Source organism: Phalacrocorax carbo, chromosome 5 (assembly GCF_963921805.1).
Source record: "Phalacrocorax carbo chromosome 5, bPhaCar2.1, whole genome shotgun sequence".
Taxonomy (NCBI): domain Eukaryota; kingdom Metazoa; phylum Chordata; class Aves; order Suliformes; family Phalacrocoracidae; genus Phalacrocorax; species Phalacrocorax carbo.
In genome coordinates, this window is record NC_087517.1 from 68,504,123 (window position 1) to 68,519,618 (window position 15,496).

The following is a 15,496-nucleotide window of genomic DNA, read 5'->3' on the forward strand; positions in this document are numbered from 1 at the left end:
TAATGTGCTATTCTTAGGACTTGTTTTTCAGTAACTGGAGGAGTGCGCTGTACATACAGAGCATTACCCTGGAAATGAAGATGGGGCAGTTGACTGGAGAGAAGAAATGGTTTTGAGCATTTTAGTGTACTTGATCATGGTGCAGCAGAGTTGTTGACCCTATTAATGGTGCATTTTTAAGTTGTTGTACGTGTATCCAACCATCTTTAGTTTCATATGTAAGAATTACTCATTCTAAGCTAAAACAGTTTTAAAATTTGTTTAGTGATTTTTTTTTTTTAATAGCCTATAATAGAATTAAACATTGCTTTACTGTGGGAAGAAGTTTGACATATGCTTGACGTGAAGTAGTCCAACTTAAACCCAGAAATGGTTATTTAGCCAATCACTTCATAACTAGAGGAAGCCAGGCAACTCTTAGTCAACAGGAGAAGTCCTGTTTAGTATAGTTTTTAAAAAACCTTGTACATACTTAAAAATAATTTTTGCGGTTATATGCATAGCGTGATTTAAAGTTTACGGGAATTTTTCCCTCAGTGCAACTCAGTCTAGCACAGCCTTGACGTTGGAAATTCACGGTTTGTTCTATGCTGCTTTCCATACCATAACTATGTTAATTTGGTGATACAGTTGCTTTCAGATTACACCAAACTGTCTGCAGAAAAAAATTTGTAGTGAAAAAGGTTCTGTCATGTCATGAAAGGGAGGATGCCACATCTTTGGTTATGAAAGCAGTTTTGGACAGTTTATTCTCCATCGGTCTAGTAAAGGCAGTAAGCTGTATCCTTACCTTCCTTTGTGACGAAAATTAATTACCATTTTAACACTAAGTATTTGCTGATCATAATCCTGTGTAGAGTGAAGATAAGAACAGGCAATTGCAAGAACGACTGGAACTAGCTGAGCAAAAGCTGCAGCAGACTTTGAGAAAAGCTGAAACTTTGCCAGAGGTGGAAGCTGAGCTGGCACAGAGAGTTGCAGCACTTTCAAAGGTGAGTCAGTTGGACAGTGTCTTCACGACCTCCTCTGTTGGTGTCCTGCTACAAGAAATCTGTCCTTAGTGTTGGGTTTGTTTCTGTTTTTCCTCCAACTAATTCAGAAAATGTTTCTCCTTGTTTTCTGCATTTTCTGTTCATCTCTATGAACACGCTCTAGTTTACTTTTTTTTTAAAATTTCTGCTCTTTGGAACTTGAGCAGGTTTCCTGTTAACTCTGTTACTTTATGAAAATGTCTCACTGGATGATTACTTTATTGATTTTTTTTGTTAAAATTCATTCAATAATAGACATAAAGTCTTCTAAAATAAGAACTATTTCTGAAGGGCAAACCCAGATTTCTTCCACTGTTAACTAAGTGGGGAATGCAGGGAGAGAGAAGTAGTGGTACTCGTTAATATCAAGGTTTTTAGTAGGCTGCAAATGGAATAATGAAGTCTGAAGAATTATATTTAGTAACTACAAATGAGCCTTTTCGAGAGTGTGTGTGTGTGTGTTCTTCTTGAGTCTGTTTCATTTCTTTCCCTGTTATCTTTCCTGTCCCTAACTGGCTCTGTAGTCTGACCTTTTGTCTCCTGGGAACTCTGCTGCTAAAGATGCTAAAGTATTGGAACTTACCACCAAGCTTAGGAAGGTAGAATTTGTATATTAGTCCTTGTATCTGCTTGCTGCTTTCTGCTTTGTCATGATTACTAACAAAGGGTCATATTGTCTAAGCTAGTGAGGGAAAGCTGAAAATGCATTTCGTTTTTTTAATTCTTTTTTTTTTTTTAATTCTTGGGGATTTGAATGAACTGCTGTTGCAAGCTCATTTGTAAATGGTAGTTGATTCATGGTACTTAGAGAGGCTTCATCATTTTGTTACTTACCATATGAACTCTTACTAGGTCCTTTTAGTGACAGAAAGGCATCTGTTCTGCATTGTGCGTTACCATAAATGGCAGTTGCTCAAAGCATGTTAGATATATTATTGTGCTTCAGTGTTTATACACTCCTGAAACCTTTATTAAAAAAAACAAACTCTAACTTTGTTTTCAAATTGACAGGCTGAGGAGAGACATGGCAATATAGAGGAACGACTGAGACAGATGGAAGCACAGCTAGAAGAAAAGAATCAAGAACTGCAAAGGGTACCGTACATATTTTTGGCAAAGATACAAAGCTGAAAGGATCTAATCCCCTTCATGGCTGCCTACCATTCAGCAAAGCTGTTTTTATTTCTTATCTCTAAAATAGAGCCAGAGTTTAGGCTGGCTGATAGTTGGGAGATTTGAGCCACTGTACTATCGCTAACCTTAAATCTCAAGAAAAAGCTGGAATTCTCCAATCAGTGTCAAGTGTGTTTGGAAATACCTAATTGCTGGCTGTACTTGCTGATGAGGAGACAGATCAAAACCTTGCTGAATTAAATCACTATGGAAAAATTGGTTCCTGGGTTGTAAATAATGGAACTGGTTCTGAAACCTGGTTTTTCTTGAAGTGTACGCTCAGATTTCAAGCTTCTGATCTTGGAACAGTTATTGTAGTCTTCAGTGTCCCTTACGCTCCCTTACAGAGTCATGGGGTTACATGCAGTATTCCTTATTCCTTCTGAAAAATATTTCTATTAAAGAAAATGCATTTGGATTAAAGAAAGCTTTACTGTTTTTACAATGTGGAAATTGTTATAGACATTGTAAATTTTAAGTTATTTCAGTAGCTTTTATGTATCTTAGGCAAGACAGAGAGAGAAGATGAATGAAGAGCATAATAAGCGTTTGTCAGAAACCGTTGATAAGCTTCTGTCTGAATCTAATGAAAGGCTTCAGCTTCATCTCAAGGAAAGGATGGCTGCCTTGGAAGATAAGGTAACAAGTCACATTCCACCATATACATGAATTAGACGTTCAACATTCTGTAGTGATTTGTGTATTTTGCAATGTGTCTGCAACTTCAGTAAATAAACGCTAAATCCTTATTAATATGTAGTTTCTGTTAAGGCTGTTTTCTAGTGTGGATTTTGAAAATAAGTTCTTAAAATTAAATATTTTTGAGATTGGCTCTGGGCATTGAACTGCAGTGTTGAGAAGACCTCTTTTAAGGAGCTTTATCCTTAGTTGATGGGTGTGGACTGCATAAATAGGCTCATCCAGTGTAAAACAGGAAGTCTAAAGAATTAGGACTAGAACTTTGACTTTTGCAGTTCAGTTTATTTCCCACTGCTTTTTTGTCTGTACCAGTTACTCTGAGTCATTGTGGGATTCTTGCAGGTTGAAACAATCTTGCATTTTCTTCCCAGATAGATAATTTTGAGATGGGTTATATGAATATAAATGGGCTGTTCCCTGGATTGTCAGTGCACATCACAGAGCTTATCCCTGCATTCAGTTCATCTTCTAACTTGTGACCTACTTTACTCTGGTTCTTTCCCTTCTGCTTTTGGGTCTAGCTCCTTAGGGATTTTTCTTCCATGCTTGTCCTTAAGGATTCCCTTATTCTGCATCAAACAAAGCAGTGTCTTTTGATTTAGCACTTTGCTTGATGCTGGCTTAGAATTGCTTTGTCTTGGATTCAAAAAATACTTACTTTCTTTTGCTGGAGAGTGAAATGACCCTCTGGGGAAACGTTTCAACAAAAGCTGAGTGGCTTTTGTTTTAAAGACATAGCAATAAAATGCTTCCATTATACACACACACACATACATATATATGTATTCAGACTTTAATAAATGTTTACTTTCTCTTGCATTCATGTCAACACAGTTCTCATCCCTAAATCTTCAGTCAGGTATCTGACATGTCTTTCCAGAGTTCCAGGACTCTGCTCCCCTCATATTATGAAGGTTTAGTTCGTTCTTTCCCTGCTTTTGCGTGCTTGGAGCTGAGGGGAATTGGGTAGTGCAAAACAAATGTAGGTCCTACTGATTCTCATGCTTTGAGTTAATAATAAAGGTGCTTATCATCTGGCAGCTAAGGCTGCAAACTGTCGTGTGCTTTTTAGTTAACATCCCTATTTTCAAGATCACTAACCGCTCCTAATACTTCAGAAATTCTTGTTATTGGCATCGTTGTGATAGCAACAAGGTTGCTCTAACAGTTTTTATAAATTCAATTTCTGAAAAACAGCTGACTGCCTTTTTTTTTTTAATGCTTGAATACTGGGGGGTGTCTTAGGCTTAACCCTAACTCCCCTTTACTCTCCAAACCGTAACTATGCTCATGAATAATGAGGAAAATGTAGTTGTCCTTTACTGTAAGTAACAGCTTCTAGAACAGTATTCTTGCTGTGGCTTCCAGCTCATTCTTTTTTGGTAAGTTGGGAAGATACATGCAGGTAAAATTTTAAGGCTTTCTTCTGATCGCTTGGGCTTTTCTCCTGGAATGATTTGTTTGTTCATGTATAAAACTTTATTACACATTTCAGATGCAAATAATGGTATTGCTTACCTCAAGGAAATGTGCGTAGCAGAACTTCTTGGCAATGGTGGAAAAGGAAAAGAAAGTGACTCCGTTAAGTTTCCTGTTAGAAGGGAGAATCTCTGATTTTTCTCTTGGTATCATGCTACAGTAAAATACAGTAGTTGAAATTCTTTGATTGTTGTAGCTCTCAAATGCTTCTTAATTCTCAGTCTGAATTTAGAAACGCATTTGAGCAAAGAGATTGTAGCAGTCACAAGTATATTTATTTACTGGAGTTGTTTGGAAGTCGTGGTGTAATTCTGAAGATGACAGCTCTGATGTTAATGAAGGCCCGTAAGTCAGTGAGTGTTGCAGTTCTGGAGGTGCAGTACGTTGAAGAAATTACTGTATAGTAATTTTGTAGGTCAGGCAAGTGAAAATAAAATGAAAACCTAATGATAACAGCCAGTAATGCCTTAGTAGGCACTCAGTGAATTACTTCGAATTATTTTAGCTGCCTAATTATTCCTTTTTTTTTTACCAGTTTTGTCAAATGGAGCTTTAAAAGGCTGGTACTGGTATTAAATTTTTATGGAACTTGTACTGTTACTAAATCCACTATTTAGAGGGCTGTACACCTGAAGGGATAAACCTTCAATTGTAATCAAAGTGAAATGATGTAAGCAATAAAGTAGCTGTAATTTAAGATGCATCTGTATAGTGTTGACTGAAATTTTTTGATACTCGGTTATGGTGTAAGAGTTCAAAGCTTTTATAAGTAACAATTTGTGATACATTTCATTTTAGAATTCACTTCTTCGAGAAATTGAAAATGCAAAAAAACAAATAGAGGAACTTCAGCATGAAAAGGTATAATACACATTTCTGAAATATTATATTGGAAAATAATTGCTGCATTGCTGCATTGCTACAGAGCAGGACCAGGTTTGAATTGCCCCATAAAACTTAACATTACCTGCTCTGTTTAAAAGCAGGGAGCTGTTATTGCTTATTTTATGGTATTGTGTGCCTCAGTTTTATGATGACTTTATAGGTAATATGTAGCTTCTTACTCAAAGACTTAACACACTTCTGACTATGTAAAGCGGCTGAGTATACTGGCAATTTGCCAAAGTTTGAAGATTGCATATGACCTTGAACAGTAAAAAGGAAAAAGAAATACTTGTAATATTGGCTGTTTTCCCATACATTTTTCCTTAAAGCATTTGGGTATCATGAAATGCTTGTTTGACTGATTAAAAAAAAAATTTGAAGTTTTAAGAACTGGGGGGCAGGGAGAGAAATATTTATTAGCCTTGGCTGTTCCTTTGCAATAGCAGCTGTCTGGTGTTTTGTTTGTCCTGGAACTGACAAATTCCCTTCTTGAATAATAGTGGTGGGGCCTTTTATTTCCTTGCATCCTAAAGCAGTGGCAGTTGATTTTGTGGTCGTGCTATCTGTTCCGAAATAATACTTGTTATTGCTTATTAAATCACAGGTGTATTGCATCTCCCCAGATCATCCTATAAGTAGCTGGGGCAAACTGTAGAGGCTGTGCTTCTGTAATAAAATGAACACATTCAGAATATTTTGCAGAATGTGCTTTGAATTTTTGTATGTGTAGGCCAGCAGTTTTCACACAAGGCACAGATGTTCATCATCAGCCACTTTTATTAGTTTTTTCATTGTTTTCTCGTCCATTGGATTTCTCTGATGTTAAATTCTGCATTTCCAGAGCATGTAAAAATGTCCAAGTTAAAAGTGAATGCATTTAGAACCTTTTGTGCACAGAGTTTGAAAAAATCTTCTTGTTCAGTATTAAATATTATCACTTAATTGTAGCAAAGTTAGGAATAGGTGAATTTTAATTAGTAGCTGTTTTCAAATGTACATTGTCGTTACCTAGGGTCACAGTGTAGAGAAGCAACAGAATTATTCTTGGATGCCCTTTCGTGATGGTGCTGTATTTTGTGTAGGAAAAATAATTTTTGTTTTACATCATTGAAGGGTATTTTTAAAAATCTGTTATTTCTGACTTTTGTAGAAATGAGCTCAAATAACCGCATGTTAGTTTATAAATCAGTATTTGACACTGATTTTTTTTAAAGCATATTGTTATCTATTTTATCTATTTATTTTTACAGGATCAACTTTTAATAAATGTTGAAGCATTAAGGGCTGAAAATGACCAAGTGAGACTCAGAGCCACATCACTTCATCATAGGTACCAGCACTTAGTTGTAGTTCAGTTTTTTCTAATTTATTTAAAGTCACTTTGCTAAACATATTTTTGTCTGTTATAGCTGATAATACTTTAGTCATAGCTATAAAATATATTCTTTATAGATTATATAATCTAAATATATAATATATATAATTATATACTGCTTTAAAAAAAGGCACTGGTGGGACAATTTGGGTGAGATTTTTGGTTGGTTTCCCCCTTCCCCTTACCTTCATAAGGATAAAATGTTTCTTCATGTTCTAGCCGACCAGACTTCAGGTACCCTGTGACATCTTCGTCTGTGGCTGACAGTCATACAGACTCCTATGGCACCTCGTCAGTGTTAAGGCGTCCCCAGAAAGGACGTTTGGCAGCTCTCAGAGATGAACCTTCAAAGGTAATGAACTCTGACATCAAAATAAAAATAAAACTTTGGCAACAAAGTAAATCGAATGAGGATAATCTATTGCAAGGAGTTTTTAGAATAGGAGTACGCAGCAGTAAGACTGCTGGATTTTATATATCCTGTTTTACTAACTAATGCACAGCTACTAGTCTTTTTAATTGTTAACAAATAATTGCAAAATTGGGGTTTTGAAGTCCAATTTAAGTATAAGCCTGTAAAATATAACTTGAAACAGTCCTACTTTTGTGCCTATACACTGATCTATCATGTTGTTGTTCTGCAAGCAATTTCAATTCCCTTTCAGGACACAACTTCTCACTACATAAAGCTGATTCCAAAATTCTCATTGGATTTGATAGCAAAATTCTGCGGTAATTTACAGTGTATATAGCCAAGATATGCGATGTTTTAATTTATTCAGTGGGGCTGTCCATTTTTAAATTTCACTTAAGTGTAAGATGCAAAGTTTTCGATATTATAGCTTCTTTTTTTACATGTCTCTAAACATTGCTGTCTTGATGGATGCATTCAGCATGTAAGTGGGCTTTTTAAAAATTATTTAACATCTTAAAAACAGTAGAAATGTCACATTTTTCCAATTTGAGTTAGGATTTCTTTTTATTAATTCTCTTAGGTTCAGACTCTGAACGAGCAGGACTGGGAGCGAGCCCAGCAAGCAAGTGTATTGGCAAATGTGGCACAAGCATTTGAAAGCGATGTTGATGTTTCTGACATTGAGGATGATAGGGAGACTATATTCAGTTCAGTTGATCTGCTGTCACCAAGTGGTCAGGCTGATGCTCAGACTTTGGCCATGATGCTTCAAGAACAGTTGGATGCAATCAACAAAGAGATTAGGTATGGTCTATCTGCTGTTAGGGTTTTGATAAAAATGAATTTCAGTGACACTAGAAATCCTTTTCATGTGGTTGCTCGGAAAATGATGGTTGACCATTCAGTTTCCTGGGGGGAATGTTGGCAGAAGCAATTAGTTTGCTTAGGCCTAAGTACTCTTTCCAGGTTCTTTGTTTTCAGTCCCATTTATGGAAGGGACTGTATATAACTAGTTTGACAGAAATCCCTTGCACGATGGCGATCGTAGTAGTGTTTACCAATTTTTTCAGATTGGATTAGATTTTTTCCAGTGTAGCTGTTTTGTCTGCCAAGTGCTGCTTTCTAATGCCTGAGCCAGCCTTTCTGTTTATATGGTACTCATTTGAACGTCATGTTCCTTTGAAACTTTTCTTTCTTTTAGACTTATACAAGAAGAAAAGGAAAACACAGAGCAGCGTGCAGAGGAGATTGAAAGCAGAGTGGGTAGTGGAAGTTTGGATGCCCATGGCCGGTTCCGGTCCATGAGCTCCATTCCTCCTCCCTATGCAAGTGGTTCACTTGCTGGTTCTTCCCCGCCTGGCAGTGGCCGCTCCACCCCAAGGAGAATTCCACATAGTCCAGCTCGGGAAGTGGACAGACTAGGTATCATGACACTGGTAAGTATCCATTAACTTTAATTTTTCAGAAGTGTGTTCCTTTTCTCTAGGAAATGGGTTGTTTGATTTTTTTTTTTCCCCCCTTCCTCTCCTCCTTACTCAGCTGTATTTTTCCTTTCTCTAGGTTTTTCTACTGCTTCCTTTCAACTTCTATAAAAAGTGTAAGATACAGTCATAACGATTAGGAAAAATGTTCAGAACTCAAGTCTATTATTTGGTCAACATCTCATGCCTAAGTATTCCTTCTGTTGTTATGGTCTTTCTTCTGAGTCCTCTTCCTAGAAAAAATAATGTTTTCTTTTCAACCCTTGGTACAGCAACCAGCTTTTCCCTCTGCTTTAAACTTTAATTTTTAGCAGGCCACTATTCCACTAAATACTCAGCCAAAAGAGATTTGCAAATATTCCATTAATCTGGAAGATTGTGAAGGTATCACAGCTGTTTTAAGGAGTGCTAGTGTCTTGTTTGAGCGTATTAAGACTGGTAGGTAAAAGAAGCATCTGTTAGACCTAGTAGCTGATGAAGTAGTAGCTTGGGCTTAGCAGTTCAGCAAATAGAGAAAGATGGATCCATTCTGACAGTCAGATGACTGCTTAGAAAAATTAACCTTTCTAGGACCTGCTTTATGCATGTAAACCTATCTGTAAAAACAAGATACAAGTTTTCCACTTTATTGTTTTTACATAAACATTAAGCAAACCTAACAGCTTCTCCTATTTGGAATACCTTTCACTTGGATACAGGTATTTATTTGCATGCACTCTTCAGGAAAGGCTTCTCTAACTTAGCTCCATATACATTACTTTGTCTCCAGATCTGCATGCGCATTTGGAAACTGTACTTACTAGTTGTACGTGCAACACCATACTTAGTTTACCTTGTTGTCTTGGATTTGCGCTTGTATCATGCCTATACCGTACCAATCAGTAGACAAGGAATGCTATCCATCACTGTAAGAGCAGGTGGACTGTAAATGACAGACTTAGCTCATTTAGGTCTCTTATAGGAGTGTTTAAAAACAAGTATTTCAGCTAGCTGCTGTTACTAGGTTTTTAAAATGAATGGGTATGTATACTAAAAAATATATTTTTTAAAATTAAAAAGGAATGATTTTGCCTTTCTTGTATTAAAAAAAAATAATTTTCTTGCTCTGGCTGTATATCCAGGGTCAAGCACACTTCTTATACAGAAATTAAAAAATTTCGAAATGTGGAGTGCTTGATATTCTAACTGTTCACAGTAATAAGTAGTAAATTACATCTCTTACAGAAAATCATATACAAATTTAAGTAGCTATTTTCATGAAAAGTAGATCAGAAGAATGTCTCATATGTTAAAATTTAATTGAACAAAAGTAAATTGAGTTCACTGTCGATTGTACGAATTGTAACTCAGAGGCACTTGATCCATTGTTTGCAGTTACATTTGTCTCACGTTTTAGTACCTGGCAACCGATTTGTGAAAGCATGAAAACAAGCTATGCTTCTAGAATTACAGAACAAGAGCTTTCTAGAAACTTTTGGAACAGCTATTATGCATTATCAGACCAAATGAGTTCTGGTGGGATTTTTTGCGATGTTTTAATAGAAAGTTTCATTAGTTTATGAGCACAACGGCAACATTAGCGTAATGCTAACTGCAGTAGTGGTGTTGGGCAGTTCACTTAGCTGAGAAGCCCTCAGGATTAAAATTAATTAAAAAGCATCAACATGATAAATTGTGAAGCCTACAGCTCTCTTGAACAGTGGACCGTTTCCATTCCATATGGTAAACGTTCTCATGTTCATGGGTTATCAGATTTAATAGAAGAAAGGTCCAGCAAGGGTAAAATGAGTCTGCTGTGCTTTGTCTGAGAACATGAGGAGGGTCTAGGTGATCTTTAAAGGTCCCTTCCAACCCAAACCTTCCTATGATTCTATGAACTTATGGTGTATTAACATAGTACTCTATGGTCAGACTGAACAAAACTTTACATATTACTGCTGCATAGTTTGTGTGCGTTGTAAATAAAAAATTATTAGAAGTTGTCATTTGTGGGAGGGAAACAACACCCAACTCCCCTGCCAAACGTCAAAGGGGACTGACTTTATTTTTGGTGACAGTCTTTTGGAATAATCTGTCGCCAAATACAATGGTAATTATTAACAAAATTATCTCAGTTAAACTCTTGTCAGCATTGGTCTGAATAACTTGCTAACTTTTTTAATGTAGCTTAGGGTTGCTGCCTTGCTCTGTGCACTGGCAGAGGTGGGAAGTACCTAGGAAGTGAGATACAGGAGCCTCTGAAGCGGATGGAGAATAAAATAAAGTAAAAATGGTGGTAGACTCTTCCTCAAACACCCCAGCACTTTATATGTACTAAAAAGAATAGAATACTCTTACTGGATAGAAATCAGCTATTGTTGGCACTCAGTATTAAAGTATGGCTGCTTTTTATCCTATGTAGGGAACAACTACAGAAATTGCTAAGGTGTGAGAAGGGCCTAGTGCAGGCATCGTATGAAGCCTGCTATGGCTACCATGTGGGTTATGTTGTTGAAGGCAAGTCCTTGACAGATGACTGGAAATACTCTCACTTTTTAAAAGCAACACCTTATGCCCCCATGTACTTTACTGTTTTTCTTCCTGAAGATAACACACGTTTTGTGTGCTAATTTGCCTGTGGTACCAATACATGCAAATCTATGGTACTTGTGTAGATAACTGACTCTAAGTCTTGATTATATTTTTTCCTTCCTTTCCCCCTCTTCAGGGATGCATTTAAGTAATCTGTGGTTTGAAGGGTGCTCCATACTCTATCTTTCTCTGTGCCATTGCTGTAATTGTTATTGATACTGTCCCTAATACGTTTTGTCTGTACTAGTTGTTTCAGTCTGTTCTACAGTTTACAGTAAATATGGCTTTTCTGAATTTCTTTTCTTTGCATGCATCTGTCAGCCTAGTGATTTAAGGAAACACCGTAGAAAGGTAAAATTCTTTAGTTTATTTACTGGTGTGCCCCTTCATCTCTTTCCCTGTCCAAAGTCATTAATAGATAACAGGAATATAAAAGAAGGCATTTGCAGGGTAACCCTATAATAGAGCAAGATTCTATGCTCTTTGATATTAAACGTAAAATGGCTTATCTTAACATAACTGTGGGTTTGTTTTATTTTGTGGGTTTTTTTATTTGGCTTTTTTTGCTGGTGTGGGGGGCTGTTGTATTACTTTCTGTTTGTAACCACTATTTTGCAGTCTTCGTGAAGCAACGTTTAATTTTAAAGATCTGTTAGTGCGCATGCAAATAAGTCTTAATTTCTGTTGCTCAAACTTTGAGATAAGCTGTAGCCACAGGTATGTAGAAACTGACTTCATAGAGTTGGTAATCTTGCTAATGATTGTCTAAACACATAACTGGCAATCAAGATGCCCTATTTTCACAGGACACTCTCCTTTTTTGTTTTTGCACTTGCCTAAACTGAAGTCGGGTGTGTTAGTTTTATGGTGCTGAAGACATTAGTTCTTAGCTCTCTGAATGAATAAAAGATGAGTGCTACTAGCTAAGACTGAAATTCAGTAGTTTGTCACTGAAGTTAACAGAAAATACAGAAAGAAGTCAGACAAAAAATAAACTGTAGAATGGTAAGAGCAAGAGTAGTCCTTTAACACTGAAATAATTGAGTTTTCCTTTCAGTATTTTGTGTAGTGTTGATAATGCATTCATGTTTTGGCATTTCCAACTGACCCCTCAAGTTTTCATTAATTTTCCCTTAGTCTACAGCTTCTAGAGAAGAGGTACGAGATGATAAAACCACAATAAAATGTGAGACATCACCACCTTCTTCACCTCGATCTTTGCGTTTGGACAGAGTCCAAAAGGGAGCTTTGCATACAGTGAGCCATGAAGATATCAGGGACATAAGAAAGTAAGTAGCTGTGAATAAGTCAGAGCTACCAGTAACTTAGTATTTTAGACCATAAGAATAAAATCTTAAAACCACAAAGCTGTTCAGCCGGTAGGATTTTAGTTTAGATATTGAAGTGTTTCTCAAAAGTAAAGAGTGTGAACACATAAATGGGTGACTATGTTACACAAGCAATAAGAAAACAGATTTTGTTAATGATCAGAAATGACTTTGTGAGGAATTCTTCTGGTACTCAAGGTCTGCACTAAGTTTGCTTCAAGTTTAGGAAATGAAAGATGTACAATTCCAGTCCTCTTTCATAGGCTGGAATATAGCTATAAATTTAGAAATAAGTTGCAAAATATACCATCATTTTGATTGACAGATGTTCTGTTCAGAGTGCCTAAGTATCTGAGATGGATTTCACTCCAAGTATTTCAAACTTCCATTGTCTGCCTCAATTTGTCAGGAACTTCTGCTGTCAACCTTGGCCTCTCCAGATTGCACTTTAAACTCTTTTATTTCTTAAAAAAAGTAAGAATTGACTTGTAGTTCCATGCTATGGTATATAAATATTACATCCCTTCTTGCATGATTTAGTTGTTTCCACTGTTTTTGCTGTTTAATGACTTGTATTTTAATAGATATGTTTCTATTCATGACTCCTTAAAAGGTGAAATTGCATGTCATTAGTGAGTTACTGAGCTTTCGTTAACTCGCACAGAAACTGGAACTTGTGCCTCACTATGTTATGCCAGTGAGTTTGTTGTGCATGTGCTCCTTTATGACTCCTTTTTTTTTTTTGTAAAGTTCAACAGGCTCGCAAGACGGGCAAACAAGTAATCCTAGTAGCAGCAACAGTAGCCAAGATTCCCTTCATAAAGCTCCCAAAAAGAAGGGGATCAAATCCTCTATTGGCCGCTTGTTTGGCAAGAAAGAAAAGGGACGACCTGGACATGCAAGCAAGGATACATTAGGACAAGGTTGGTTTGCCCTTTGGGTTTTTTTTCTTCACAATAAGAGAGTGAAAGAGTGAAATTTATGATGTATGTACCAGTATGTGCTATTTATGACTGATTATTTTGATGCTGATCTACAGCATTTTTTGGAACTAGTGACACTGAATCTTCTGGCAGGTCTTTTTGTGAGCGTAGGACGCAAGTTCAGCTAGTCAGGTATTGCTGTCATTTAGTCTCATGTAGCCAGGTTATTGAAACTTATTGAACTGTTATGGCTTGTTTTGCGAAAGAAAAATTTCAACTGTATCTTGGAAGTGAAAGAGGCTTTTGTTAGCATTGACACCGACAGTCATGTCTTCACTTTGCACCCAAAGGAACTCCGTTGAAACAAACCCATCTGGCTTAGTGAAGACTACGGTTACCTTTCTCTTTTATAATTCTCTGCATAAAGCAGGTCCCTTGGTGTTGACGCCAGCCATAAGTGATAGGGAACACTGAGAATTCATCTTAGAGGTGGTTGAAACGTGAGGTTCTTGGTGTGATTCCAGCTGGTTTAGACCGCACCTATTTGAGTGTGTACCAATGTGAATTTCCTCTTTTTATATGCCATTTTGATAGGTATTAATTCAGCTAGAAAATAGTCATTGATGGGCTTTGGAGGCTTGGCTTTTTACATTTCTGATCAGTAATATTACAAAGGGTTCATTACATTTGTTCAGTAAAGCAGTAGTGATTTTTCAGTTAAAAGCGGCCAAAACTGAGATAATAACAAAACTGTTTTGTGCTTTGGTTTCTTGTTGTAGTTGGCATGGCAGAAGCAGATAGTTCCTCTCAGGATGCATTAGGTCTCAGCAAGCTTGGAGGACAGGCAGAAAAAAACAGGAAAATGCAGAAAAAGTAAGTTATTGAGTATTTGTTATCCTCTGTTGTTAAGACATGGTTTTATTTAAAAATGTTTTGTTTTTTTTGTTTTGTTTGTTTTCAGTATTTTTGCCTAGTATGGTGCTAGGGCTAATAAGCCTGTGTATAATTTTTTTGCTAGTTTTTTTTATTTCCCCCAAACATTAATAGTGGCATAGGTTGTGGTAAGTTTGAAATTAATTTCAGGGCTGAAAGCTTATTGTTGAAATGCTGTAATACACAAACTTGGAGATAAAAGTGGACTCTTATCAACCTTCCCCCAAATTTGTTATATTTAATACCTGCTTTGGGTTTAATTCATGTGGAAGATTTCCCAAAGTCGTCTTTGGCTGTTACTTGCTCCGGAGTGTGAAAGAGTTGACAGAGTGAAAGCATGAGATGTTCTGTACAGACATCCTTCTGTACGCATTTGCTGCTTCCTTTCTAGCAGGTGACTCTGAAAGTCTTTCCTTTTGAGTTGCTAACTGCTGCTGTGTTTACATTTTCGTTTTTTTACTTCTGTTTGAGGTTGTCTTGACACTTTCTCTCATATATTTTAACAGCCAAAATCTTTATTCTTTGCACCATATACCCCTGATTTCCTGTTTTTTAATAATTTGTGACTGTTTCCTTTTTTATGGCCCCTTTTATATACGCAGTTACCTTTTCCTAATCATGAGATTATTTTCAGTGTGTGTCCAAGAAAATCTTTAATTCAGTGTTCACCTTTTGAGTATCTGTTAAATGCTTTGTTTTTCCTAGGCTTAGAAGAGATGAAGCACAGACTATAATCATAGGTGAAAAATAGATATTGCTACTAGTAGGAATCTTGCCTTGATGCTTATATGGTAATACAGGAAACACTCAGATTTATGTAGTTGGATCAGGCATTCTTTGCATTTTTCCACCCAAAGCTGAGCTGTATACCTTGAACTTCTGTTGCTTCAATTCTGTTCAGATGTCTTTACTCTATGTCAGAAAAATTGACCAAGATTAGACCTGTCTTGCTTTTTTACTTCTGAAAACAGGATAGTGAATGTTGAAAAGAGTGTGCTAATTTTCTCTTTGCGAGAGAGATTTCTCGCGGTACCTAAGTTCTATTAACAAATGAGAATAATGTCTGGTGACTGCTAATGAAAACCAGCAGTGCGTTGATTTGAAAAGTCAGTGTGGAATGTGGTTTTGTTTGTATAACAGAATGCTCAGCTGTTTTTCTTCAGACTGTTACACTGAAGGCAATCATATGTTATTATGATCTGG

At 36.6% G+C, this 15,496-nt stretch overlaps 1 protein-coding gene across 5 annotated transcripts in view; it reads left to right on the plus strand.

Annotated features, from left to right (window-relative positions):
- The window catches only part of PPFIA1 (PTPRF interacting protein alpha 1), a 68,477-nt gene that overhangs the window by 34,064 nt on the left and 18,917 nt on the right, over positions 1 to 15,496 (plus strand). For all 5 annotated transcript variants that reach the window (XM_064452896.1, XM_064452894.1, XM_064452897.1 and 2 more), the window contains 11 exons: positions 858 to 992; positions 2,043 to 2,126; positions 2,712 to 2,843; positions 5,181 to 5,243; positions 6,518 to 6,597; positions 6,862 to 6,994; positions 7,638 to 7,861; positions 8,259 to 8,493; positions 12,247 to 12,398; positions 13,188 to 13,360; positions 14,140 to 14,233. In XM_064452896.1, coding sequence (XP_064308966.1) covers positions 858 to 992; positions 2,043 to 2,126; positions 2,712 to 2,843; positions 5,181 to 5,243; positions 6,518 to 6,597; positions 6,862 to 6,994; positions 7,638 to 7,861; positions 8,259 to 8,493; positions 12,247 to 12,398; positions 13,188 to 13,360; positions 14,140 to 14,233 — 1,505 coding nt within the window. The remainder of the gene's footprint in view (positions 1 to 857; positions 993 to 2,042; positions 2,127 to 2,711; positions 2,844 to 5,180; positions 5,244 to 6,517; positions 6,598 to 6,861; positions 6,995 to 7,637; positions 7,862 to 8,258; positions 8,494 to 12,246; positions 12,399 to 13,187; positions 13,361 to 14,139; positions 14,234 to 15,496) is intronic.